Raw genomic sequence first — 26,829 nt, 5'->3', positions numbered from 1 at the left:
CACCTGTCCCCTTCAATAACTGCAAAACAAAACATCTCAATATTCAAGTAATACATTTGTGATGGTTACAAAAAACAATCGGAGACAAACACAAAACGTCCTTATTAACATGACTTTGGCCATTTTAAAGTATGAGTGTTGATCTTTCAAGACTTTTTCTGCGCTTATCATTTCACCAGCTTTTTTGCCAAACCTTCCTGGCATTGACAGACGGTTTTTTTCTTCTTCTTTTAAAACACCTGAATTAATTGCAGCATTTTCAGCAGGACAAAGCATTGCCTTTTAAACATACTTGCTCCCTGCTGGATCATGACTATGTACAAAACAACCTGATTACATGCTTCCTTAACTGACAGAGAGGAATCGATCTTGAATAGTCCTATGATACAAATAAATAATTACATTGTTTAAATGTGCATACCGCAAGTACTCTGGATTCTTCAGTATCTGGTGGCTTTGCGCTGTAATAAGATTCTTTTTATTTTCTGACTCCAAATCGGTTTAAACCTGCAGTTACTATGAGGTTGGAGAGTTCCCACCAATAAGAAAATCCCACAACTAGTCTGAGCCAACAGTTCCTGACAAAAAAAAACACCCAGCACTAGATGTATCTTATATAGATCTGCAGTAGGAATAACACAGGATCTGTTGCGATCCAGGCCCACAGATAGAGGAGGGAGGGAATGACACACAGTACAGATGTGTATACACACGCACATTAACAAATTCCCTAAAGTGCCAGATAAACGCACTACTTAACAAAAGGGAAAAAAGGTAGCAATTGATCACTTGCAAGATTTATAAAAACACAACCAAAAAAACCTACCGCTCTTTATTTAATATATTAATTGACCCTCTTCAACATTAGGTGTTTTGTTTGTTATCCATTTAGTTGTATTTCTGTGTTTCCTTTAAGACTAAACCAACAGGTTTTGATAACTCTTGTGTAGACAAGGCCATAGCTTATCTGTACCCTGGGTGCTGGGTGAGAGCGGTTCCGCCATCCCCCACATCTGGACCGACCCTGCTCAGAGGAGGCCTGTGCATCTTGCTCACCAACCCCATATTCTGATCGCGGAAGTAGGGAGTCTGGAAGTCCCCAGCCAAGAAATCTGCCGTTTGCATCAGATTGCTCTGGGCCGAGGAGGACGAGATGGAGGAGCTCGATCCTAGCCTGTAATGGGGGGCCACAGGGGGCCCGCAGTCTAGTGTGGTGCACCCCCCTGGGCCCGCAGCATGGAATGGCATGGGTATGTCCTGAGACCCGGAGCTGTCACTGTTGGGTGTGGGTAGGATGCTGTTGTTCCAAAAGTGGGACTGGAAGTAGTGACCATTGGCGTAGTGGGCCATGGGGCCGGGCATGCAGTTGTTGACAGGGGGGGAAGGGGTGGGCCTCTCTACGGGTGGTTTCAGTGTGTAAGGCTGACCCACACACACCTCTGCAGGGTAGCCCATGCCCTTAAAATGGAAGGCGGGGTCCCTGGAAGGCTGCGTGCAGAGGTGGCTCCCACCGTTCTGAATGAGGGGCAAGTGACCCAACTGGTGCTGATTCCAAGAGCGCATCTTCTGCTGCTGTGTGTTATGTTGTTGCTGCGGATCCTGCTGATGCAGATGCTGCTGCAGGTGGTGGTGGTGGTAGTGCTGCGGATGCTGCTTGAGATCGGTGTGGTTGGAAGGCAAGTGGTTCATAATAGCCACGCCGTGTGGCGGGTGAGCTCCCACTGGGGCGACGGCATTCTCTTGAGCACCGATGATGCAGTTGGCCGGGGCAAAGCCAGAGGTGGCGGGGTTGCTGTGCATGGACACCCTGGAGCAGGCGCTGATGAGCATGTTGCGACCGATCGGGCTCGGGTTGGCGATCTGGCCCTCGCACATGGAGTTGGGTCCCAAGCCGTGGGCCCGAGCTTGGCAGAACTGGTTGATCTGATGCACAATGGTGCTCAGGTCAGCCTGGCTGCCCTGGTGCAGCCCGGCGACCATGGAGAGTGGAATGGTTGAGGTAGAGACGGTAACATTAGGCGGTGCGTCGCCATCTGGCAGCTTTCTGCTCCCCTGCAGGCCGGGTGGTGGGTGCTGCTGCTGGAGGGGCTGCTGCTGAAGCATGACGGTAAGGGGCCCCTGTGGGAGACCAAGGGCCGGGTGCTGAGACAGAGTCTGGAGTCTGGCTGGGCCCTGAGGGTGCTGGGCCATGTGGGCAGGGTGTCTGAGGCTCTGGGTGTGACCCGGTTGTTGCTGGAGGGGCATCTGTAGAGTCTGAGGTGGGTCCTGTGGTTGCAGGGGTACGCTCTGCTGGAGCCGGGGCAGAGGTGGGTGGTGGTTTAAAGTGCTGGTCGAGGCCACGTGGTAGGGTCTGCTGCTAGAGGGGTTCGTGATGACGTCGGAGTGCAGGCAAGCCCGGCTGCCGTCAAAATCTTTTAGGACGCCTTTCACTGTGGGCACCTTGATGATGGCGAGGAGGCCCGTCTTGGCAGTGGCCTGCGCAGAAGGGTAAGGGCTGTAGCGCTGCCCCGACGTATCCAGCCCGTTGACTGTACGCCGCACGTGGTTCCGCTGGGGGACCTTGACGCTGTTGGGGAAAATCTTGATGGTGAGGGGATTGTTGCCGACCTTCTTAGCAAAGGCGTCCAATTCTGCAGGGGTTGGAAACGGAGCGGACCTCATCCTTTGCGTGGTGTCCCCTAGGGTGGTGGACGGGACAGGTCCCAGCAGAGACAGAAAGCAAAGAAGAGGGGAAGGGGGGGGGCACAGAAAGAGACAACTTAATCCAGGTGGAAGTGTATATGGCACAAAAGAGCTCTCATATTACACACCTCACTGTTTTTTTTCTCCTAATACCCCCACAGCTACCGCCTCATAAGGCCAAAGAGAGCGAGGTCCAATCTCATTCTCAGCTGAATTATTGCAGCCAAAACATTTCCCAGTTTAGAATCCAATCTGGTGGTGGAGGTCAGCGGCTTTTAGTGGCTTTAATTGACGCAGCATACGTGCAAACAATTAAGTAGGCAGCCGAGGGAAAAAAGAGCGGGGCTGAGTTGTTTGCTCCCGACTCACAGACGAAACAAAGAATATAAGAGGCAGTGGCGGTCCCCTGCGCCCGCTTTGGGGAGAAGCAAATAAAAAGATCGTCGCAGGGAGCGGAGCTCCGTGACAGCAGTAATCAGACGGAGCGGCGCGTCTCTGATCTGCAGGAACACCTCCCAGGCCTCATCTTGCAGACATTCGTTACACCTGCTAAGCGTCGCGGCTAAATTTAACAATACCCACGTGACGATGTGAACGCAAGTTTGTGACTGTGCAAGCACGCTCTCATTTTTTTGTTGCCTTGTTTAAAAGATGTGCGACATGTGCAATGTGTCAGCTAATGGCCGCAATCGCACGTTTCCATTAAACGCAATTTGCTCAGTGATAATAAAGACAGGCTCTTCTCTCTACTTAATTCTGTCTCCATCACCTCGGCCCCCGCCAGTCTGACCTACTTACACCATAGCTTTTGGACTGATGGAGATGAGTGGGGCTGATCTGTGAAAAGGACTCTTCATTTCATTTTCTACCGTTATTCTTGAGAGGACTTCTAATGTCACCATTACGGCGCACAGGCCACTTCCTCTCTGTTCAAACGGCTCAATGGCTGGCAGAGGTCCGCGGGTTCAATGCGCCCCTGCCCGTTCCGCTCACGCTCCCGCCAGGCATGCTGGACCTGAGGGACGAGGCACAGAGCTGAACAGCGAGCTCTCACACGCCGGCGCCGCGAGCCGTGCCAACTGGCTAATTAATTCCCGCTTCATTTGTGAACAAGAAACAATGGGCGGCGACGTGCGGGGCCCGATCGGGCCGGCACACAGGGGTCCGCTGTGACCGGGTCCTAAGCCTGCTGATGGCGGCCTCACCAAAGCAGTGGTCTGGGGCCAAGGCCCAATGTCTGCTAAATAAATTACGGGGTAAGCAAGCGCAGATAAATAAACGCTTTGACACAAAGCTAATGAGGGTGCAGATCACCTGTCAAGCAAATAAATACTATCTCGTGTCAATGTAACTGTAGAGAAGGTTGTAAGTAGGTGGGAAGAGAGCCATCAGCTGATGCAATGAATAAAACATCTTTTGTCATAATTTCCTGGCAATTAGATTCTTCTTCAAACCAGGTATGTGTACACTGTTATGAGAGGAGCACGTAAGGGAGCGGGGGGGGAGGTGGAAGGGTGAAGTCGGGGTAAATAATGAAGGCTCATCAAAAACTGCCACACTTGAAGTGACAGACAAAAACTTTTTTCTTCTTTTAAAGGTTCTGATCAGGGTCAGATGTGTGCCTAGGATCTAAATAATTAATTCCAAATAATATAACAAACAATGCAATTTAACACCTGAAATGAACTGTACATCAATAGTATAGTATAGTATAGTTTCATATTCATATCTGGCTTATTTTGGAAATGTAGCATTAGGAAAAACATCTGCAGTGAGCGTGTGACTGTACAGTTTGCCACTGGCACTTGTGTAATGAGTTTTATTACTTAAGTGTTAGACTCAGGCAAGTAGCAAAGAAAGCAATGTCAATGTCTGGAAACTGACCAATCCATTAAATGGGAAAAGGGATTATACATTGTTAACAAAGCTCAGGCAGGCTTGTTGAGATAAAAAAAGCAAATCAGAATGAAGGGTTTAGCAGAACCACTAGAATAAATGTGTAGTAAAACTGGTAAATTGCTGTAGTTTTTCCCAAACCGTGGATAAAATCTTGCTGTTTATGACTGTTTAAGGCTCCTGGGGGCTGTTGATTGTGTGTTCTAGTAAGCAAGCGTAGCTCATTAGAATTTCAACTCTAACCTGAAACCTGGATTAGTTGAAGAGCTTAAAAGTATCAAGGGAGGGTTAATTAGGATATGAGTGAAGTTTGCAGACGGCTGCGAGCATATCGTCTCTCAGATCTCCAACTGAGCATGTTCCCAAGGAGGGAATGGGGGAAAGAGGCCAGTCTGGCCAAGCGCTAATTACCCCGCTGCCAGCTAGCTAGCTGCAACACAAGTGCAAAGTCAGCAGGCAATAATTAGGGCGTCTTTTATTCAAACTAGTGTTTTTATTGAACACGGTTTAAGCAGCAGGAGGACCGGGGCTCGTGCTGCTTAATTTGCAGGAAATTAGGTCTGATGCTTTGGCATCAAATTAGACATGCAAGTTTGGCATCCCACATGAAACCCGCCTCCTTATAATTTTTAACAGACATTTGAGCAGAGCCTCCCATGCTGATGGACAAAGCCCGCAGGCCCTTTGAAAAAACGTGATAACAAGAGGAAGAAATAAATGGCGGCTTTAAATCTCGGTGGGGATGGAGCTGGGAGAACGAGCCAAAGTGGCCCAGCTGTACCCGCTGTTTGTTCTGCCTGAAAGAGGCAAAGACGAGGGCCACTTTGAGGCATTCGAGTCATCCGGCCCGAAGTATAAGTCGTTTTCTTTGTGACCCACAACTGTCTCCAAGCGTACCTAATGTGCTCCTCCGACATCCTTTACGTTGCGGAGCCATCCTCTGTTGCCGTGAGCGATAAGTAGGGCGGCTGCTCTGGCCTCTGACGAGCCCGTAACTTTAAATGACTGATTCACCTGCGGGGGAAGAGGCCGGCCATCTGGGGCTCTTGGTGCGCACAGAGGGAGGGGAAAGTGGCAGAGACAACAGTCCGTAACGTATGGAGCTCGAGGGCAGAAGAACAAGAACACAAATTAAAGTTAATTATGAGCCATCTGAGCCTCTTTTCTGTGGGAACCCGTCAGAGTATTAAATAAAGATTTCCAGCGACAGCTAGTCTATGATTTTATCTAAAAGCAGCCGAGCACACCTCCCATGGGGTTGAGCTGTCAAATTGTCCGCCATGCTGGGTAAACGATGGGGCTCTGCAGAGACAAGGAGTCCACTGGACGGGGGGGGGGGGGGGCAGGTTAGGGTTACCTGAAGGTTGAGGCCCGACTCTGGCTGCAGGGAACTCAAAGCATAAACTATGGACATCCAGACGGGGTTCTGGGGCTGCAAAGCATGAGAACCCACGTGAGATTCTAAAGATTGCTTTTTTATTCTTCTTTTAGTTTTTTTTTTTTTTTTTAATTCTAAGGCACTTTGATAATAAATGACTTGGCCTGAAATGAGAAACCGCTCCACCGCTTTTGATGCAACACCATGTCTGCTAATATTACTTTGAAGAGCGGATGAAAAGGAAAAGCGTTATAAAAGAATGACGAGGAGAAGGGGGAAAAACATTTTTGGTAGAAATTACACTTCTAGGAGCGTGCGTGCCGTGGGAAGCGCGCTCCATCACCAAAATGGGTTACGCCGTTGGGCAGGAAAACAAATTGATCTGGAGTTGCGCCTTCGTGCTCCGACGTGTCACATAAAGGGAGAGCAGAGACACGGTGGAGCTGATGGGTGCACTGTGTCACGAGGCTGCTTCACTGAGGCCACAGACGCTGGCACTTAGCAGACTCCCTCACACGCGCTCATCTCCTGGGGGTTGGCTGATTACTGTGATTCTGAAATTACAGTCTTGATGAGCTGGAGCATTTTACAGCAACACACAAAAAATGGGTCGAACCGGCGCTGCGTTGTCACGGTTGGATACACAGGCAGGACGAAGAGGAGATGTCGAGTTTTAGCCGTTTAGCAGTTTCAACACTGTTAAGATTCTCGATTTGTCAGCAGCCGAGTTGTGAAAGTCAAAACACATTGAACGGACCCGGCCAGCTTTGACTAGTCTGCCGTTAAACCGGGGCAGCAGATTGCTTCTTAAAATCACTCATTACGAGATCATCGGGGCAAAACCACTCAGCCGCAATCTGTCTGACAGCCTGACAGAGACCGACTCGTCCTGATGGCGAGAAAGCATCCGAGATGGTTGACTCGAAAACGTGACAGTGGTGATTGGACGCACACGCGCGCGCGCACGCACACACGCACACGCACACACGCCGCACTCTTGTGGCTGACAGATCTTCAGGGGCGGCGGGGGAGGAAACGAGGCACAAAAAAACTCTGCTGCAGGAGAGCGGCAGGCCGGGGTTGGCATGGACATCCGGCGCTGGGCGGGCAGCAGCTCGGTGTGTGTGGGTTGGTGATGCTAGTTCATATTTTGCGCGTGTGTGTTCGTAGCCCCAGATACTTACATTTCTGATGTCCAGTGTTCATCTGCGTGTGGGGGAGAAGCTGGATGGGGAGGTCACCTGGCCGTGGCAGACAGGCCAGCATTTCACACAGACACTAATGCAACATGGGACACACACTTCTCCTCACACTGCAGGGGGAGAGAGAGAGAGAGAGAGAGAGAGGTCAGCAGTCAGACATAACCGCGAGGCAGCACATGGTGCGCGGCGGCGGTACAGCGGCTGGGTCCACACTAATAGAACTCTCTGGTTGATCCCCGGAGGCAGAGGGCTGAGGGAGACGTGGTTACCTTTCAATTAGAAACCCGATTCACACCTTGAGCACCAGGTAAGGTGACATTTGATGCCAATAACAACTTCAATTAAACATCAAACAGCTGAGGTAAAAGGAGCAGAGAGAGCCTGAGGGGCAGGCAGCTTTAAATGGACTCAGTCCCTCCTCCTCCTCGCCCTGCATGGTAGTCAGCCAGTTGGACCCTGCTACCTGCGCTTCACCTCTCCGCCTCCCCCAGACCATTCGAGAGGCCCGATACCAACGAGTTAGTGAGTCTCTGATTTGATTCTTCAAAGTTGCCTTTATTTTGGCGACATTTAACAATGGAGCCGGCTCCGAAAGATGCCTGCCACTTTGTGCAATCACCTGATGCAATAGAGGAGGGAAAGAAACGTTCGCCGCACTGCACTTGGCCTACTGCTGTATTCAAAGGGCGCAGATGCTTGCTTAATCAGCGCTGAAGAACAGTCGGGGAGCAAATTAAGTCGACGGAGTCCGTGCCCTCCCCTTCCGCTGCGTGGCATCAGAGGAGGGCGGCGAGTGTGCACAGACAAACAGCGGCTATGAGAGAGGCAATTACCCACAAAACAACCTTGGCATACCTGTCTGCCGCAGGGTGATGGCTTAAAAGGGTCTCCCGCCGCAGGGGTAAGAGACAAGTATAGGAAGGAGTGACAAAGCGCGAGAGAGAGGTGGAAGGGGAGAGAGACGGGTGCTGAGGTGGTGGCAGGGGGGCTGAACTTCCTTTAAAAAGCAGGAGCTCAAAAAGGTCACGATGACAGCTCATTTAAATCCTCCCAGCAAGAGGAGGGAGAAAAAAAAAAAGCTTAATGAAGCTGCCAGCTCTACGCAGACACCTGCGAGCGTTGCACCTTAGCGTGCTGCTGGGCGGCAGGAAGGGCAGAGAGGAGGAGGGGAGGGGGGTGGTTGGGTGGCAAGGGTGTGGTCTTCAGAGGGGATTCGGGGGCGTTTTGTGGCGTTGATGCCACGTCACCCTTCCTGCTGCGCAGCGCCCTCGCCCCCCTGCTTTCTGATTTACAGCCTGGACCAGCATAAGGCAGCTGTCCCGCCCTCCATCCAGCGCTTCACCATGCGTTAGCTTTGATTGGCACGATGTGTTATTCTTTTCCCTCGTTTATTTATATATATCTTTTGGTACATAGCGCCTTGATGTGAGCAGGCAGGACTTCCAGGGCTCTCATCACAGTGCCAAGATTTCACACAAAGATTTCACACATCTCTTTGACAACAGGCAGGTTCAGGGAGGAGATAAACTAAATATCAAATGATGGCAGGAGACTGAAATGATTTGGGTGGGATGGGGGGGTCTGGGCCGCGTACACAAACATATACACACACACACACGGCATAAGCTGTGCATTTGTTATAAAGACACACACACATCAACGCACTACAGGCACACAAGAAATAAAACAGCCACCCGCTCGCCCCCTTCCTGCCTCCCCCACAGCTCCCCTGAATGTCAGAAAGCTGTGCAGTGGGGAGTGCAGCGGAGAAAGGTCAGCCTATGGTAATGCCCCAAGCTGACAATCTGCTTTACAGAGGAGAGCAGGGGGAGACGGAACCCAACAGACAGAGGGCCGACGTCTACTGACTGGCCCATCAGCACCACGGCGGCTTCCAATACACGTCACACGCCAAACCCGGGCACTTCCTGCAAAAAAAAGAGACACCTGCCCCCACAGAGGCCTCTTCAGACACACCGACCGGGATGACTACAACTGATGGAATGTCACGTCCAGACGGGCACAGAGGCCCTAAACGCCACAGGACTGCCTCGGCTGGTGGGTCCTGACGCCGCCTCTGACCATGCAGGGGGGAGCGGGTCATCGTTAGTCTGGACAGGGGCCCGTCTCTCCTGTCGTCCACACATCCAGGCAAACAGGTGTCTTCCCGGATCGGCTTAACTGCCTTTATGCCGGGTGAGACTCCCGGACCCCCCCCCCTCACAGTCTGTTCCGGAAACAGGGTTGCGCCTGTGGAGGCCGAGCCTAGCCAGCTTTGGCAGGCGTGTGGAGCGGGGATTGGGCTTGGTGGAGTTTAGCCAGGCGTCTCACACTATCAGCCCTGTGCAGACAGACACCGCGGGGTTCTCACAGTATTAGTCGGAGCCGAGAGGGAGGTGGGGGGGGGGGCGTGACTCGACAAGTCTACGTAATTAAAGTGTGCAAATAACGGCGTGGCTTTCATCAGACGCATAAAGGCGAGCAGACAAAAAATGAGGACTTGAGCAAGTGATGCGCATGGCTTGTGTCACGTAAAATTGCTTCCATAAAGGCTGACCTATATTTACTTTTGCGTTCCTTGTGGGGAAGGAGAACAAAAAAAGCCATCAGAAAGTTTTTAAAAATAATGCGCAAAGAGGAGAAAGCTAGACGGGAGCTCGTTTAGGAAATTGGACCTGCTGATTGCTTTCATGTCCAATCTTTTGATCAATACCCTCATCATCTGCATTTGTAGGCAATTTGGGAATTGCATCAGGCTAATTATGTAGGAAATCATCTATTAAAATACCCACCAGCAGTAGAAGGTAAGAAAGAACGCGAGGATTGTGCGCCAAAAATAAGCTCATTAATACACACAAACAATGCCAGAGCAGAAAAAATAAACGGTGAGAAAAAGGTGAGAAGTATATTTAGTAACTGTCGGAATATTAACAGCATTTCTACAGCAATTAAAAGCAAAGGCAATCAGGAGAGCCAAGTCACCATGTTGTACATTGCTTGTGCTAACGGCTTGAAGGAGAGTGGAGGAAAAAGCAGGCTGCTGTTATTCTAATTGCATGTTTACCCCCAGGTTATGGGTCTGAAATAGAGCCAAGAAAAAAAAAGGTTGCAGTAGAAAAATTCAATGCTACATCACTGTGCCTATTCTCTCAGGGACAGAGGGAGCGAAATTACTTTTCTTAGCGAGCCGAGTCTCTGAATAGGAGGTAAAGAAAGAAAGAAGGAGCAGGAAATAGAGAATAGCTTTTTGCCCTTGGATACCAAGCCGGAGCGCTCTGTCAAAAGAGCGCAGGGAGGGAGAAAGCGTCGGCTTCCGAGCATGTTGGGTAGAAGTGATACATCAGTGTGGCCTTCATTACCTCGTCCGCTCCACAAACAACGGAGAGAGGAAGGGATGCCTGCCAATAGCAGGACGCATGTTAGCCTCTCACAACGGATCCTGATGACTACAGCACATCCAGAGGCCCCCACGTTTGCTTTTTCAGTCACTCCCCTCACCCACCACATCCCATCAACCCGAGGAGTTATCTCACCCCAATGGAGAGAGGGCGAGAGAATGGGAGATGGCCATGTTACTGATGGGGGTGGGGGGGGCACCCAGCCCAAACTTGACTCGCACACAAACTGAGTGTCTGCAAAATAGGGGTTTCCCTAGTTGCCAGCCACGGGGTGTCAGGCATAAAACTGTCAAAGTGCTGCAGCAGTGTAGGAGAGGAGAGAGGAAGACAGGTACTTCAAACTACTCCTCTTTCGGGACTGGAGGGGAGAGGGGGGAAACTCTGAGGCAGTGCGAGTGCTCAATAACTAACTGGTGAAAGAGTGACAGTTCCCCAAAGGTGAAATGTGAATGTGGAGCGCAGAGAGACAACATGCCCCCAGAATAATGCAGAGTCCGCAGCTTGATGGCTGAATCTTTGCCCACGCGTGAGAAAAGTTGGGTTCCACGATCTCTCGGAGCAGCTCTGTACTCTGGGACCAAGAAAAGGAAGCAGGCTTTCAAACCACGCGGCCTCTCGGATGCCGCCTGTAGCCTGATTGGAGCGGAGAAGACGGCAGCACAAGTGGCACCCACTTGCCTCAATGAAGAGCTATCCGAAAGCGGAAGGTAGCGGTCATGCTGGGCCGGTCAGACGGAAAGCGCCTCGGCCGCGCTGCATGCGTGCGTGCCGAGCCCCCCCCCCCCCCCTGGCTGTGCCGTTTGACGGACATGTTTACACCTGACAGAAAATCCAATGCGGATGGTCTGCCAAAAAAAGAGGCGAACCAAAGTGAAGGGGGGCAGCCTAGTTATTTATCTGCTGCATATCTATCCAGAGTGCAGCCAGAAGGTAGGTATGCCTCAGTGAGGACTGAGCCAGCCTCTCAGGCATGACACGTCTTAAACCACTTGAGGGAGAGGGGGGGGGGAAAAGACTTTGACATACAGTAAAAGCAAAGATCTTATCCTGTTCCCGAAATTTGGATTGGATTTACACTCACACTCTTAATACATCACAGTAATTAATGATCAATACTTTAAATAACCCGGTTTAATTGGAGGCCGGGCCTGCTCTTAGTCAGCATTGACATTTAAATAATTGGATGAGGTCAACGTCAACATAGTGAGGCATCGCCATCCCTCGCCCGGCGCCAGCTTGCACCCAGCGGATGAGAACAGCAGAGAAAACACCATGAAAGAGACTCTTATCCTCCGGAGAAACTTCAGCCTTGTGGTAAACATCAGATCACTCAACTCAGAGACCACCCTCATACATATGAGAGCAACCCTGCTCCCTTTCATCCTTTCATCTGCGGCGTGTTGCCAACACACCTGCGTTATCTCCACATATCCCCCTATCGCACCAGACAACAATGTGCAAAGTCACATGCTGCCGCGTCAGATGCCAGACTACAGGGTTTGGACATGGATGGCAAGGTTAAAACAACACAGACATACAGGTATTAGACGGACATTGATCTGCTGCCTGTGTGTGTGTTGCAGTGATATAAATCATAAGACTTCAGGCAGCTGTTCTTTCAAATTACTCGGGAGCAGATGAGTGTGCTTTGAACTAATCTATTGGGGATTTTGATCGCATAAATGTATTGAATATGAACATGACAATGACCTTGTTATTCTGACAAAAAAGGATGGCTGAATTTTTAAAAATATTTTCTGAAAAAACACAAAATGAAGTAAATAACTTGAGTCAGCTGGCGTTATTTTCAAGCAAGCGCCGGTGCCTTGCTCCCCCCCCTCCGCCCCCTCCACCTATGGCTTATACCCTTGCTGTTAAATCCTGTCAGGTCTGAAATAGATATGACAGGAATCAATCGGGGGTTTTAAAAGCAGACTTCTGAGCATGTCGTAACTATCTGACTGTAAGTCAGCCAGTTAGAGTGAAATAACTCAATGTGCCGAGAGCTAAAGCACGGCAGCATTATTCCAGCTGGCGGAAAAAAGGGGAAATGAAGATGGAGTGGTTTGATTTCATTTGTTAGCAGGTGCATCCATTTTGTGTTCCTGCCCACACCCACCTCGCCTCTCTCAGTTAAAGCGCTTATCCGAAATTGGACACCCCAGTGACAAATTGAGCCTGCGATTAAAGGGAGAAAGAGGAAAGCTTTGTTAAGTGCTGCTGATTGGGATCCCAGGCCGCCCTTGCACATCAGAGGTGTGCATGTGCATGTGTGTGTGTGTGTGCGTGCGTGCGTGCTTGCTTGGAACAGAGCCAGGAGCAGAGCTGACACCACCACCACCACCTCCTCCTCTTCTCCTATTTTCCCCTCTCTCCAGGTGTTCCCACGGCTTACATTTCTGCTCTGAGTACTCCGCAAACAAAAACCAAATCAATGCAGCTGTTCCCCAATCTTCTCACACACAGTCACACACGCATATCTATATATGCATAGTGCATGCGCAGGAAATTACATAGTCAAACCTACATACACACCAGTGATTTTCACCTGCGGGAATAGTGACCTCTAGTATTTCAATGTTTCCTTATTGACATGTAGACTGTGTTTAACGGAGAGCAAAGTTAAGCCTCTGTTTATTTGTCCCACCCGGGCCCATATTATTGACCCAGCATTAACCAGCCCCGGCCTGTTTGCGAGCGCAGCTCGGCTGATTTAAGAGCGGGGTCAGACCGGCTCAGCTAGGCATAACTGTGCGAGCGCCAACTCTCACAAATCATCCAAAAGGGGCTTAACGCACAAAAACAGCCTGCAGTGTTACACGGGCCTGCTGTGAGAGATTTATCCACTTTGCCATTATACTAACTGGCCTCTTTCCCGTTTGAGCCGCATATACTAACACACATACACATAAAGAAAACACCCTAATTAGACTCATGCCTGGACTCACTCAAACAATGCAACCTTTTGTTATTACGCATTAAAAGCATAATCTTGTTTACCATTAGTCTTTGTATTTACTGCCGACCCGTTGCTCACATGCTGTCAGTTTAAGCACATTAATGTCAGAAGTGTAGCTTGGGACATAATGAAAATGGGAGCGGTGTCTACATCCTAAAGTGACCATTAATTTGATGCTTTCAGGAGCTGGAAAATTAAATAATTATGCTGTCATTAATATTAATGGATTTTAACTGTGTCATTCGATGTGCAGTTAAATTTGTAATTACTTGTAATTGCTGCGGTGGCAGTATTTTCTGCAAATCGAACACAGATCTTATTAATGCAGGCCACAGAAAAGGAAAGATGCAGGTCTGGTCTGCTGCGAGTCAAAAGCAAGTGGCTACATGCTGATTCCTAACACTGCTGTGTACAGATAAAAGCCAATCCGTCTGCATCCTGTAGCTATGCAAGGTTGGTAAGGTCAGCCGCCTGCATGGCAGCTCTGACATTCATTCTGGCCTCCAGCGAGACCAATCGCGTCCCCCTCGCACCTACAGACCAGCCGAGGAATGAAAGACGTCCTTTTTTCCCCCCCCAACAGAGACAGGCTTGTGTGAGATGGGCTCCTCTTGCCCTTTGTGACACCCCAGACGTTTGCGGTCTCTCCTTCTATGGCCTGCGTGTATGTGAGAGCCTCTCTGCCCCCCAGTTCTTCCCCCCGCAGACACTGGCTCGGGGCACCGGGTGGCCAGCTGGTGAGCCAGGCAAACACGGTCCCGGCATGGCAAACATCTCACCTCTGTGTCTGCGAGGGAACATCTGGCCCTACCGGGCTCGCAGGACCCTGCGCCTGTCTGTCTGCACATTAAGTAATTGTATTTATGACTACTACAAAAGGGTACTGGGCTTAATATCCAAAAAGCAAGCAAGCTAAATGTCACGGAATGATTTCATCATTTAATTACTGATTTTAAAAAAAACAACAGTTACATGTTTTGCCCAAATAGTTGTCTATATCTACATTTTCTCAGGCCTGTCCCGGTGAGAGTAATGGAGTTAGCTGAGATGATAGAACTTCTTTTCATATTGCTCCCTTTCACTTGCTTTCTTGCATCATGCCCTCTCTTCTCAGATCTCCCAAGGCCGTCTGATGATTCAAGACTGATGAGGCATGCTCACAGGTCTGTACCATTGAGCACAGCATTAATGCACCCAGCAGCAAATTTTTTGCCATCGACCCCTGTTCCCCCGCAATAACGACGGAGCCATCAATCAGGACCGAGATAGCAGACGCCAGACACGGCCTGATGAAGATGGGGACTTTGGAGCTAATGACAAAGGGATCCCTCAGATATGGTCAAAGAACGTACGAGAACACTTGCCCTTTTGCAAAAAATCCAGAGCAACGTTTTGCCAACAACGTGCAAAGCAAGCTGGAGAATATGCAAACTGCTGTTGAGTGAGCGTGGGTTTTGCGCTCAGAGCTCGTGGGTCCAGCTGAAAGTCTCTCAGAGCTCCTGATCGGCCCGACCCTCCTCGGTTTTACCACCAAAGCTCTGGGGGTGACCTTCAGGAGGCCTGCTAGTCGTGGTAATTGGGGTCTCTACAGAGCACAGCAATCACACTGCACCGGAGGGGGGGATTGTGGGAGAGATAGCAGGGCCTCTGTTGTCTTTGGTGGGGAAAAAAAAAACAGGTGGAACTTTAGACTACAGAAATAAACTTGGGCTGCACAGTCAGGAGAAGATTAAGAAGAGTGCTTTGTAAAATGGATGCTCAATATATAGGGCTGGTGAATAATTGTGTAAACAAGATATCGATGTATTGAACATATTGTGCAACTGCTGAACGCATTTGAGATAAGAAGTAGGCAATGAAAAAACTGGATCTCCATTCACAATGTATTACTGTCAGAATATAGTGACACATTTTGTGTGTCCTGTAAAGAGTCAAAGATATGTTTGCTAGAAACAAAAATGTGCTATAGGTTAAAAAAGGAAAAACACTGATAGAACAAAGTAAATAATGAAACAAATAAAAGCAGTCATACTTCACAGCAGCCACAAATGACTGAAAACGACACATTTAAACCGCTAAGAGATTGATGATGGTATATGACACAAAAAACAAGGGAGCCGAAAAGAAAGGGAACATATGTTGCACCGAGCTCACCAACCCGTCATCACAGCAGGGGCCACTTCGTACCAGGGTGATCAGCCCTCAATGAAAGGGCAAGAACATGTACAGGAAGTCATCCTGTAAAAACGAGATACCGAGAGCCCCTATGTTGGGAAAGTAGGAGGCGGGTTTTAAAAAAAATGCATTTAAAGGGGAAAAAGAGAGTCTTCATAGGAATTTAAGGACATACAGTGAACCACGTAACCATTTTAAAGTAGGTTTGCCATAGATCAAGTAAATTAGACTTTGAGCCAGGGTGGCCATGAATGGAAAAGTCTGCATTTAATTTGCTAATCCATCACTCCAATTGTACCCTGTAACAAAAAGGAGAGTAGAGTGGTGGGGCTTTCAGACGCATTGGAGCATGTTGAGTGGTGCGTGTGTGGTTCTCCATGGAGCCAGTGAGGCCGTGGCCCTTGGCCCTAAAAGCCCGGTCGGCTCTGATGAGCTCAGCGCAGGCAAGACTAATCCCCCCCAGGTCCAAAGAATTGTTTAACTACGTCTGACTGATTAACCCAAACCCCAAAATTGCACTCGCAATCTATTTGTCCAATCGAGTCTCCGGCACTCATCATGCTGTAGTGTGTGGGTGGCGAGGGAGACAAAAAAAAAAAGGGGGCCGCAAAGCAATCCATTCGAAGGGAGCAGACAGAAGTCAAAAGGACAGGTTTTTTTTGTTCTACTTGCAGTTCTCCAAATGCATAAAGCAAATGGGTCCCAGCAAACCAGCTGTAACATTCAAAGGTCAGAGAAGCATTGCCTTGAGAGATTTCTAGTAGAAAGTCCGTCCTTGTGTGCGATCATGCCACACTGACTAGCGACATTTAGGTTTTTACCAGCTTTTTGTGGAAAAGGGGGAAACGTAAAGGCACTGGCCCCTGTATGGAAAAGAGGTTGTAGAGAAGATTAACCCGGCTTCCTCTTATAGCCTCTGACAAAAGGTTAAATCACACATTACGCCGCATCAAACGTCTCCTTGTAATTAGATCAAGAATATTGCTCCCTCTCTCCGTCGACTTGCAGACTGCAGCTGATCAAAGCCTAATGATGGTGTCAGCGCGGTGCTGGCTGGTTAAATCTCCCAATCTGTCAGGTCTGCCAGCCCCGCTAAGCGCAGCACATGACTTGAGCACAATGGCGCTCGACACATTGTGGCCCAAATGAACCGCAGCTCTCACACCGTCAATCTGCTGAAAGATTCCGATTCCGATGATGATATCTGTGCAGTGAGCGCAGAGCCGGAGAAATGGTGGGGACATGTGTGTGAGGTTCTTACCCCCGTCAGTAGATCTGCATTTCCATGCCAGAGTAGATCCAAACACCACCTGGTGCCTTGATGGGGTTTCAAGGGGCTACTGGCTATTAATTACCGAAAAGCCGACACGCCGCTCAAGTAATTCCTGGTGATGACGCCCTGGGACGTCAGACGCGCAGCGAGACCGATGCTTCCCTGTCACAGCGCCAAGACTCTTCACAAACCAGCACCTTTGAGTACTCCTTCCTCCGCCTCAATCCTTTTCTGGGGATGTTTCACTACTTCAGGGGGGGGGGATTTTCTTGCTGGTGCCAAATGGTTATGCTGTAGAATGATACAAAATTGACATTTTCCTTTTCTGGTTCAACGCTCCTGTTGCAAACAATCCTTTTTTTATGCAAACACATAATGGTCAACTTCACCATTAGCCGCCGTGCTCAGCGGTGGCAAACAAAAGGGGGAAATGGCAGGAGATGTGCCAATCATTTACTAGTGAAAGATGTCCGACAAAAGAGGCCCTCAAAGCCTGACAGCTTTTGCTCTTTCACGTCGATCCCCCGGCAAAGGGGGCCCCCAGACAACAGACTCCTGCGAATGGCCTGACCCCTATCTTAACCCCATACAGGTGGCACGGCCCGAACACAGGATGCAGGAGTGCTATTGACGGGGCGCAGGGAGAAAACTTTGTTCTCACCCAAAGAGATCATTAATACGGGCACAAAGACGGCTCAAAGCCAGTAAAGTGCATTCTAACAGGCTGAAAAGCAAACCCCTCGAACACATTTATGGCTAAAGACTTGCTCTCAGTGTAGAATAAAAGCATCTGGTTAAGGGGGTTTGAGAGTCCCGGTGTCGGATATGGGTAGCTACGCTGTATTATGCCCTGAAGGCTGTTACTCTTTAAGTGGCTGCAGAAACAGTTGTGGGATTTTATGAAAACCTTAAAACCTCTTGGTATTAGAGGAAAAGAAAACATAAATAAAAAAGGTATGCTCCTCCTAGAATGGATAACCTCCGTAATAACAATCCTGTTAAGATAACCTGCACACAAACAGCCACGTCAGGTGTGGAATAACGTGACTCCTGGCCGATTGCAGCCCGGCCGAGTACCACCAAAGAGTTCAACTATGAACTGTGATTACAGCCAGCCGCCCTCCCTCACCCCCCCGCAAAGCGACAACTGCATCTCTGCACATTCCAGGAAACGCAGCCAGCTTCAGACAGCAAACAGGGCGGACAGGAGGAGACGTACGCAACAAGGGCCACGCTGATGTTTACCGTCTCGCTAAGTGCATTTCATCCCTGCTGCTTTCACAGCACCGGCGGTATTTCAGCACGCAGCTCCGCTGATGCCACAGGTCCGTGTGCAGAGGGCTCACTCACAGGCTGGAGAGACTGCTTGGACATCGTAGGTGTCAGACACAAGGCCCGTCTGGAATAACGATGCAGTTCAGCTGCTACAAAACAGCCCCCGGTTCCTCCACAGCGGAGGTCTCGATTCAAAAGGAGAAAATTGAAACTGACTTGACTGTTCTGTTAGATTTTAACTATTATAAAATCTAACAGGAATTTATGCCTTGTTTGACTTGGTGCATTGCTATCAGGGAGAAAGGTCGGCGTTTGCATCAAACAGGCAGTGAATGACATGCCAGAGATTAGCCCCTGAAGGTCACAGTCTTCTCTAAACCTTTCAGCTGCTTTTCACAACACAACCCTGGGCCCTTTGGAACAACAGGAAGAATGTCATCTGGTTACTTTTCAAGGCACGGAGATACCATTCAGCGCGGCCAACAATGGTCGCAAACAGGCCCGCAGGGTTAAGAGGTTATGAAAGGGCCCCATTCTGTGCGCGGTTCGCAACGAACGCAGAGAGAACACACGCCTACGCAGCGAGGACCCGAGGAGTGGTGCAGGCGATGATGAACAGAGGCCAGTCACAGCAAAGAGCGGCATGTTGACCGCTCGCCTCGGCCTCAGACGCTCTCCCCGGCAGAGCTCTGGACGAAGCGAGCCTCCGAGCATCACGCGCCTCGTCTGGGCTTCAGACGCACACTCGCTGCTTTGTAACTCTGGAGAATAGAACCGTCAATACCCAGACGTCCTCATTTCTTTTCTAACTGTGATTTTTAAATACTTCAAATGCACTGCATTCTGATTGAAGAGAGAGAATATGAGGTAACTATGCTTGTAATGAGCCGCCAGTGATGAAATGCACCTATGGAACACTCAAAGACTACAGCAGGAGCCCAAATCCATCACCAATTTTGTTCATAAGGAACCCTCTGAAATATTAAAAATAAAGCCCAAATAGCCGACAGCATTTTACATCTCTCTCTATAATCCTCTGGTAGTTCAGTCCTATCTAATGTCTGCACCCACTATGACACTTTGAGCCGTCTCTCCCTCCGTCCCCTCGGCTTGAGATTCCCTAAAGCTTCACAGGCGCCTTGGTGTGGATTCTCTCTGACCGCGCACACCGCCAGCAGCTAATGATACAGTTGGCATGGACGTAGGAAAACTGCGGCAATAAACCGCGTACATACTAATGGCACCTATTAGGATTACTCAGGAGTCATACGGGACTCGCCTGGCAACCCTCTTATTCTACAGGGTTGGTAGCGAGGATGCAGTGTGTCAGCGATCCGATTGAGGCGGCCTTATCTCGTGCCATAAACAGATAGCAGTCCCTGGCCTGCTCGGCTGCTGTTCCTGTGAGATGGAGTCAGATAAACAACCCTGTCGTCTCAGACAGACGCTGTGCCAGACCGAGACCGGCTTCTTCCTGTTGCCACGACTGCCAGTTTTGCCTCGAATGTCCCTGTGAGGCTTAGATTTCTTCCCCGATTGCCCTCAAGCTAAAAGACACAACATTGCTCAGAAAGCCTTTTGTTCTTTCGTCAGGTTGCAGCACTCCCTGGCTTGACGACTTGGCTTTTCCTGACTACACAAACTACCCCAGCAGGAGCAGGGTCTCTTTTTCCATCCTATGTGGAGCTGTCGGTTAACATGCAAATCCATGCAAAAAGATGAAGGTACACCAAAATATAACAAACAAAGATACAGCGCGCATCTTCCAATAGGGTGGGTCTTCTGCCGTCACACCCCAAGTCAATCCCTCGGGAACTAAACTAAAGATGCAGAAGCTGAGCCAGGTCGGTCCCTCATCCTCAGACGCATCCAGAGGTTGCCCATGATATCACAGACACCTGATCTGCGTATGAACGAGTCACGTGACTTTCCCACAAAGCCTAGGCAACATCTGTCTGGAAAGAGACTCGTATACCGGGGTGACCTCAAAAGAGCGCCCCCGCCCCTCCAGGCGATGTGTGGCTGTGCACGGGCTGACAGCTGACCTGGCAGAAGCCGGACTGAAAGGTGGAGCCTGCTGGCAGATTATTGTTACCTGGGAAATCTCTGACCTGCTGCCTGGGACATGCCTGGGGGGGGGGGGGGGCAGGGGGGATGCTGGATATTCAACAAATGCTGCTCATCGACCCTGGCTGGAAAATGAAAAGGAGGAGCGCACTGGCACACATTTCGAATTGAAGTGCCGTTTCTAAAATGAAACATCAAATGGCTGGCTTTGAATAAACCAAATCGAGCATCAACGTTGCATTGCAGGAAACCCTCTGCATCAAAGAACACGCTGGTTAGTCCAAGCGCTCCACGGTCAACAATCACAGAAACGCGGCCGTCACCAATCAACGCATTTTAATGAGCTCCCTGCGAATCCCAACAAGAGCTGAAACATAAAAATGTGTTATTCAGTGTCTCAAGTCTCAGCAAAACGGAGCAGAGCTTTGACGACATCCTCCTATCAGCTGTCTGCGGGGGACGAGTCCGACGCTGGGGGACCAGACCGTTTGGCCGCCAGGTGGAGAGACGCTGAACGTCTGGGATTCAGAGCAACGTGCTTGGGATGATCGCCGTGGCTCCTCGAAGCCCACCACCACTCGCTGATATCTGCTTTGCCTTTTGCTCACATGAAAAAAAAGTTAGAGTGAGATTAGGATCTCGAGAGCCGCGTGGGTGCGCGAACTCTACTCACTACTCGGCTTTAAAGCGTCCACCCAGGTACCCTAAACGTAGGATTCTTTTTCTGCAAAAGGTGTAACCTCCTCTGCAGGCATCTGTAGACTGAGGACCTATAGCAGCCGAGATGCTACGCACGTATTTAAGAGGAAATTACCCTCCTCTCCCCACATTGTAATCAATAAGAACCAATATATTTGTCCGGGGTTGGCTGACAAAAAATAAATAAAAATAAAACTAGGCAGCTTGCTTCGTTGTCAGTTTGCCCTCAGCAGTGACTGGGAGGGTGGCTGTGACAGGTGAAAGAGTCAGCACAAACCAAGAAGGGAAGATGGGGGGGGGGGGACACTTTGAAAAGCACATGCAGAGATTTAATCAACACATCCATTCAAGTGGTATTTCAATTTCCTCCCATGCTGACCAGCATGACATGAACAAAGGAAACCAGGTGCTCGCCTGCAGTCTTAATAAGGAAGAGGCGACGCACAAAACACAGACAAATAAAGAAAAAAGCATCTATGTTCATGAGCACACACAGAAGTCCAAGTCAAATGTACACTTCCACGGTGGAAACGGCTGTCAAATCTCCGCATGGCCGTAGCTCAGTAACTTTGGAGCATTTTACGGTCATGCTTCCAGGTATGTGTCATCGCTGTCATTAGAGGCGACCTGCGTTCTAACAGACGAGGAGAGGCCTTGCGGTCATTTGTTTTTAAGACCTAATTAATCTTCATCGGGATGGGAAACATAGCACCTCGATGCAAAAAGGGTTCCTTCTTCCAGATAATTGCAGGCAGTGCTGGGCCCGAGTTTCCCAGACAACAGGGTCTGAAATTTAATTATCTGCTCTTGGGGAAAACGTAGGGAAAGAGCGCCACAATGCAAAACTGCACTTTTGGGCAAGTAGTGTCAGGCTCTTGTTTGTGTAAGCACGGGATAACACACAACCTCTCTGCTGTCACTAATGAGACACTTAAAGCGCAACGTCATGGCTTTTTTTTTTTTTACTCACACCGACGGACTCAAACTTTAAACAAATAAAATAAAATCCTCATGCAAATGCAGACATTTTTTTTAACATTCTCTTGAAATTTTAGTTTCATCCTCTTACCATGTGCAGAGTAAACCCGATCACTTCCATAGTCCAGTCAATCGCAGCAGTGTTGCTTTACTGCAGGGTTTTTTTTTACCATTATTTTTTTTTTTTAAATCATATCTGTCGAGCTCCATGACATTATGGACCGACTACGAACAACGAAGCCGGACTCGCAGCAGCCCAAGACAACACGGACAGGCTGTGGCAACATGAACATTCCGCCGTGTGCAGATCAGGCTCTGATGGGGAGGCAGAAACATCGATAGGATCCCATTAGTTAAGTGTGCCCTTAGGTTACCTGAAATTTGATCAGAGCTAGACCTTTTCCTCCCAGACACGAACCATTAGACGTTATGGCAACAACAACTAAAGAGAAAGAAGGAGCTGCTCTCCTCCTCGGAAACTACACCTCCCGCACGCCTCCTCCACCTCTCCTCGGCGGACGGGGTTGTGCGGCAGCATCAAGGATGAGCCCGGGTGACGTCAACCTTTTGTTGTCACCTTTAACACTTGCCGTCGCGAGGTCTCCTCCGGCGTTACGTCGAGACGCGCTATTCGGCGCGAGCGAGGAGCGTGCACAACATCTGGATCACGAGGGAGGACGACGTGGGGGTGCGTGCAAGTCCTAATGGACACACTGGGATACCACCAGTGGGAGACAACATGCGCGACGGCTATAGCGTACTTTTAAAAGCAAGAGATACGCACACTTTCAACTTCGTAACCGGGGAAAAAGGAACTTATTGTTTCTCTAGAGCGGTGGCGCTAAACACTCGGCTCCATGCCAATGAAAATCAGTGGTGAAAATATATCAGCGTGACGACTTGGCAGACAAATGGGGCTCTGCATCACCCGCACTGGTTGTTATCGTATGCAACAAACAAAAAAACTAGCAAGAAAGCTCAACTACACAAGCCCAGTTTCATTCAGTTAACACGGGATTTCACGGCTATTTCGGCGCCTGAATAAAATACGTTTGGCTCATAAAAGACAGTTCAAACCGCCAGGGCTGACAGAAGGCACCGAGACACTACAGGGGAGCAGTTCCGCGGCTATAAGTGTGCATGATGCCAGGGTAGTGTGCCAGCTGACTGCCCAGGCTCCTGGCTAGCTAACATAGCCAGGAGCCTGGAACATACACAGTCCCATTGTTGCCTTCTCTAGCGTTCCCCATATTTATGCCACAATTCAATAGGATGTCACACAGTGTCGGGCAGCGGCCGTGTTATCAAGACACAACTACTTACTCTCCGTTTAACTCTGCGAAAGCCATCGTTTAGTACGTCGCCATGGTTTAAAGCGGACCGATTTTCTCCCGTTGCCTGCGCTGCCGAATCACTGCTGCTGCTGTCTGCGGCAGCACTTTCCGGCGCATGCGCAGCAACTTGGGGGCGTTCCAGACACCGCTGCGCGCTGCGCAGGACGGCCGAGAGGTTTAAAGGGGCAGTGTGGGGTTTCATTGGGAGGTTATTATTATCAGGACTATACTGTAGAATTAACAAGACGTTTAACAAGCGGAAGGTTAAAATAACGTGTGTGATCATTGTGCCGACTGCGAGACGTAAGTACATCGTTGAATGTATTCATAATTCAATATGTTTTTGTTGTACAAATGTACTACGACTCATATTAAGAGGAAAATTCTCCAAAATCTGGGCTATATTCAACTATTAGCTTTTTAACAATTAGCAACTGTCTACTGCAAGAACAATTGCTGTAAGACCGTGTAGCCCTCATCTTTCTGGTGTAACTCAATTATCCCCACGTCTGCGAGCAGATTTGGGTTGTTATACCACAATGATGTGGCATTTAGTAAGCAATAATAAGTTAAAATATTTCAGGGGGAGAAAAACAACTAACATTTGTTAGTACGGTAGTGGACATTACAACCCTCCAGAGCAGCTTCACTTTTATTTGTTTGATGGACTTGAGTTTTATTGGCTGTGGTGATATGACATTTTGCTTTGGGATCATCTCTCATGATTCAGTTGAAGGGATCAGGTGACTTTGAAGGCCATTCACAAATCATTTTGATCAAACCATTCAGTGAGCCTTGATGCTCCAAAAGCAATATTTATAAAGGTCACCATATTACTTGTTTAGCAGTCATTATTTGCCAATTATGCTGGGCATATAATTGTCATGGTGGTTAGTGCATACATGGCATTGAACAAAAGAGAATCATTTACAATTAAATTAACAATAGAATATAAAATAAAATATATATTTTGCTCGCTTCAGGATCCTTGAAGTAAACAAGTTCTGGAGAGGCCCTCTCTGCAGAACAGATGACACGCTGCAGCCTACCCTTGTCCTTGGCTGTGGCTGCAGCGTACCAGACGGTGATGGGGGAGCAGAGGATGGACTCAATGATGGGGGTGTAGAAGTGCACCATCATTGTCTTCCAGGAAACAGAAAGACTCCACAGCATCGATGTGGGAGTCACCAAATTCTTCCTGAAATCACAACCATCGCCACGGTCTTAAGCGAAATGTTGCCTATACCATAGCAATAAACCTAAATTAATTAACATACAGCGATATTTTAGGTGAAGAGACTCATTGCCTTGCCTTGAGCTGTATCAATCAACCTTACATCTTGCATCGCTGCGCTCTGCACACATTGTTCTGTGAATCTTGTGTGGGTAAGACAAAAACCCAGAGAGAAGAATGCACGGTCAATAGTGTCACATGCTTTGTGATTTGATGAAAGGTTCTATTTGTGCAGCCTGATGTGTGTGGCTCCCTAATCAAACACTTATATTTCTGTGACAACCAAAATAAATTACTCCATTACAACCACCCACCTGCCCTCTCCACAGTATTGATGTTGTTTTATTACCAGAGAGAGACAGATGGACGATACTGAACATTGTGGCAAGTCCTAAAAATGTGTGACCTCAACCATGTCATGTCATGTCAGGCTAGAACCTGCACAAAAGTAATCAAATTAGATGGTTAGAGGAAAAAAATGACACACGTTCAACTCTGCAAACAGTTCTGAGACCACGCACGGTGGAGGCCTGGGCTCCAGTACGGACTGGCCATATTACAATACTCCAGGCATGCAAGCTTCGCTTCCTCCATCAGCAAGTGAGAGAGGGGAGAATTCGGTCTGAAAGCCCAATCACACGGAGCGCTCAGAGTTCAGCAGGTGGGGAAGTAGCAGCAGCGGGATCCATCACACAATAATACAAAGTTAATGATGCCGAATGGTGTCTTTCTCCATACCGAAGAAGACGTCAATACGGGATGTTTAAGGACTCTGTTCCTAATTACGCTTTTTATATTCGCCACTGACGTGATTGATGATTTCAAAGAGAGGCTTTATTGATCCACTTCACAGACAAGTCCCGTCGATTGCAAGTCTAGAATGAAATAAAAGTTTCTCCCCCCCTCATCCCCTATATCTCCCCCACCGAGCGAGAGATTGTACAATCAGAGCATCAGTGTGACCTATATGGGTAATTTGGGAGCCAAATCACCTCCTTTTAAAATACAGAAAAATGGAGTGGTGATTGCCGAATGGAGGGACCTTGGGGGACCTTTAGGGCATCACGTAAGAAGTGACAGTGAAATATCACCGTTTTCTCATTCCTCGTGTGAAGGCTCATCCATCCACCCATTAATCTGCGGGAGCCTTTGCTAATAGCCCCTATCTACGTTGGACTCCGCGGCGCGAAGAAAGTTCAGGAGCTGCTGTTTCACGGAGAGCCAGCTGTGCAGCATCACGTCTCTCACAGCAATCAGTGGTGATGGAGCGATGGATGCTCTGACGCAATGACAGATTGGGCTTTTTTTTGCTTCCTATTTAACTTTCCCCATGGCACGCACATATTACTCTGTGAACTTTGTTATTCCGCATGAGCAGCCAGGTCTTCCTATTACTGGAGAAGCTTCCAGTAACTGCATGTCTAATCCCAGCACGTGTTATTAGCAAACCAACAAGAGGCGCTTTCAGAGCACAGGCCCCTGTGAAAGAAAGTCTGACATCTCCGGCAGAGAAATTCTGTATATTCAGGGCAATTTGACCTATCCCCCATCAATACAGAGTGTTCGGTTTAAATTACAGAAAACAAAATTGATTAGGAATCAACAGCACAACGAATTGGAGCAGCACAGGGAGGATTTCCATCACACCGCAGTGAATCTCATTGGCAAGTGCACTTCAGATGGCAAAGTGCGCTACAGCTTATGATTAAATGGTCTGCAGGCGAAGCCTTTTGTGTTTTTTTTTGTGCAGAGAGAGAGAGAAAGCTCTTTCTGAAGGCCAAAGTTAATGCAGTCATAGAAAGAACTCTGATACCCTCCCACGTCAAATGGCCATGTGAGGAAAGCCCGGAGGGAGAAAAGAGCCTTGAATGAATTTGAGAGGGAGAGAGAGTGGGAGGGAGAGAAAGTTCAAACATTACTGATCCTCAAATATCCTTTTGGTTTCTAGTTCATTTGGAAATTTGGCAGTAAGTGTCTGCTAAAAGCTCCATTTTTTGTTTCCCCTCTATTGCTGCTGAGCTTTTAGAGTAAGATGATGACAGATTGTGAGCTACCTGATATCCTTCATCATCCTCCCCAGTGGAGATTTGTTCCGCCCTGAGCAAGTCCTCGAGGACTCACAGCCGGCGTGGTTGATGGACTGCAGGGAGACATCTGCTCTGCCTGGCTTTGGCACATAGAAGAAAACAACATGTTACAGTAATCAATCAATATGCAAAACGGTGTCCATTTAGTGTGATGATTAACCTTACAGACATTATATCAGCTTGTACCCGGGA

General features: G+C 48.8%; 1 protein-coding gene across 4 annotated transcripts; it reads right to left on the bottom strand.

Moving 5' to 3' along the window:
* Positions 1-73: 73 nt before the first annotated feature.
* On the bottom strand, positions 74-26,715 carry fam222ba (family with sequence similarity 222 member Ba). Of its 4 annotated transcripts, none has more exons than XM_037467767.2 (3): positions 26,605-26,715; positions 7,141-7,268; positions 74-2,678 (listed from the first exon to the last, which is right to left on the bottom strand). In XM_037467767.2, the coding sequence occupies exons 2-3, from the start codon at positions 7,220-7,222 to the stop codon at positions 964-966; spliced, it is 1,797 nt and encodes a 598-aa protein (XP_037323664.2). In that variant the 5' UTR covers positions 7,223-7,268; positions 26,605-26,715; the 3' UTR covers positions 74-963. The 4 variants fall into 4 exon arrangements, with proteins under 4 accessions (XP_037323664.2, XP_037323661.2, XP_037323663.2 ...); XM_037467764.2 differs by lacking the exon at positions 26,605-26,715 and adding an exon at positions 23,306-23,424; XM_037467766.2 differs by lacking the exon at positions 26,605-26,715 and adding an exon at positions 22,357-22,613.
* Between the last annotated feature and the right edge of the window lie 114 nt (positions 26,716-26,829).

The sequence above is a fragment of the Pungitius pungitius genome, chromosome 16 (assembly GCF_949316345.1).
Source record: "Pungitius pungitius chromosome 16, fPunPun2.1, whole genome shotgun sequence".
Lineage (NCBI taxonomy): Eukaryota > Metazoa > Chordata > Actinopteri > Perciformes > Gasterosteidae > Pungitius > Pungitius pungitius.
Note: the sequence above shows the minus strand (reverse complement) of the source record. Positions and strands in the feature narration are given on the sequence as shown.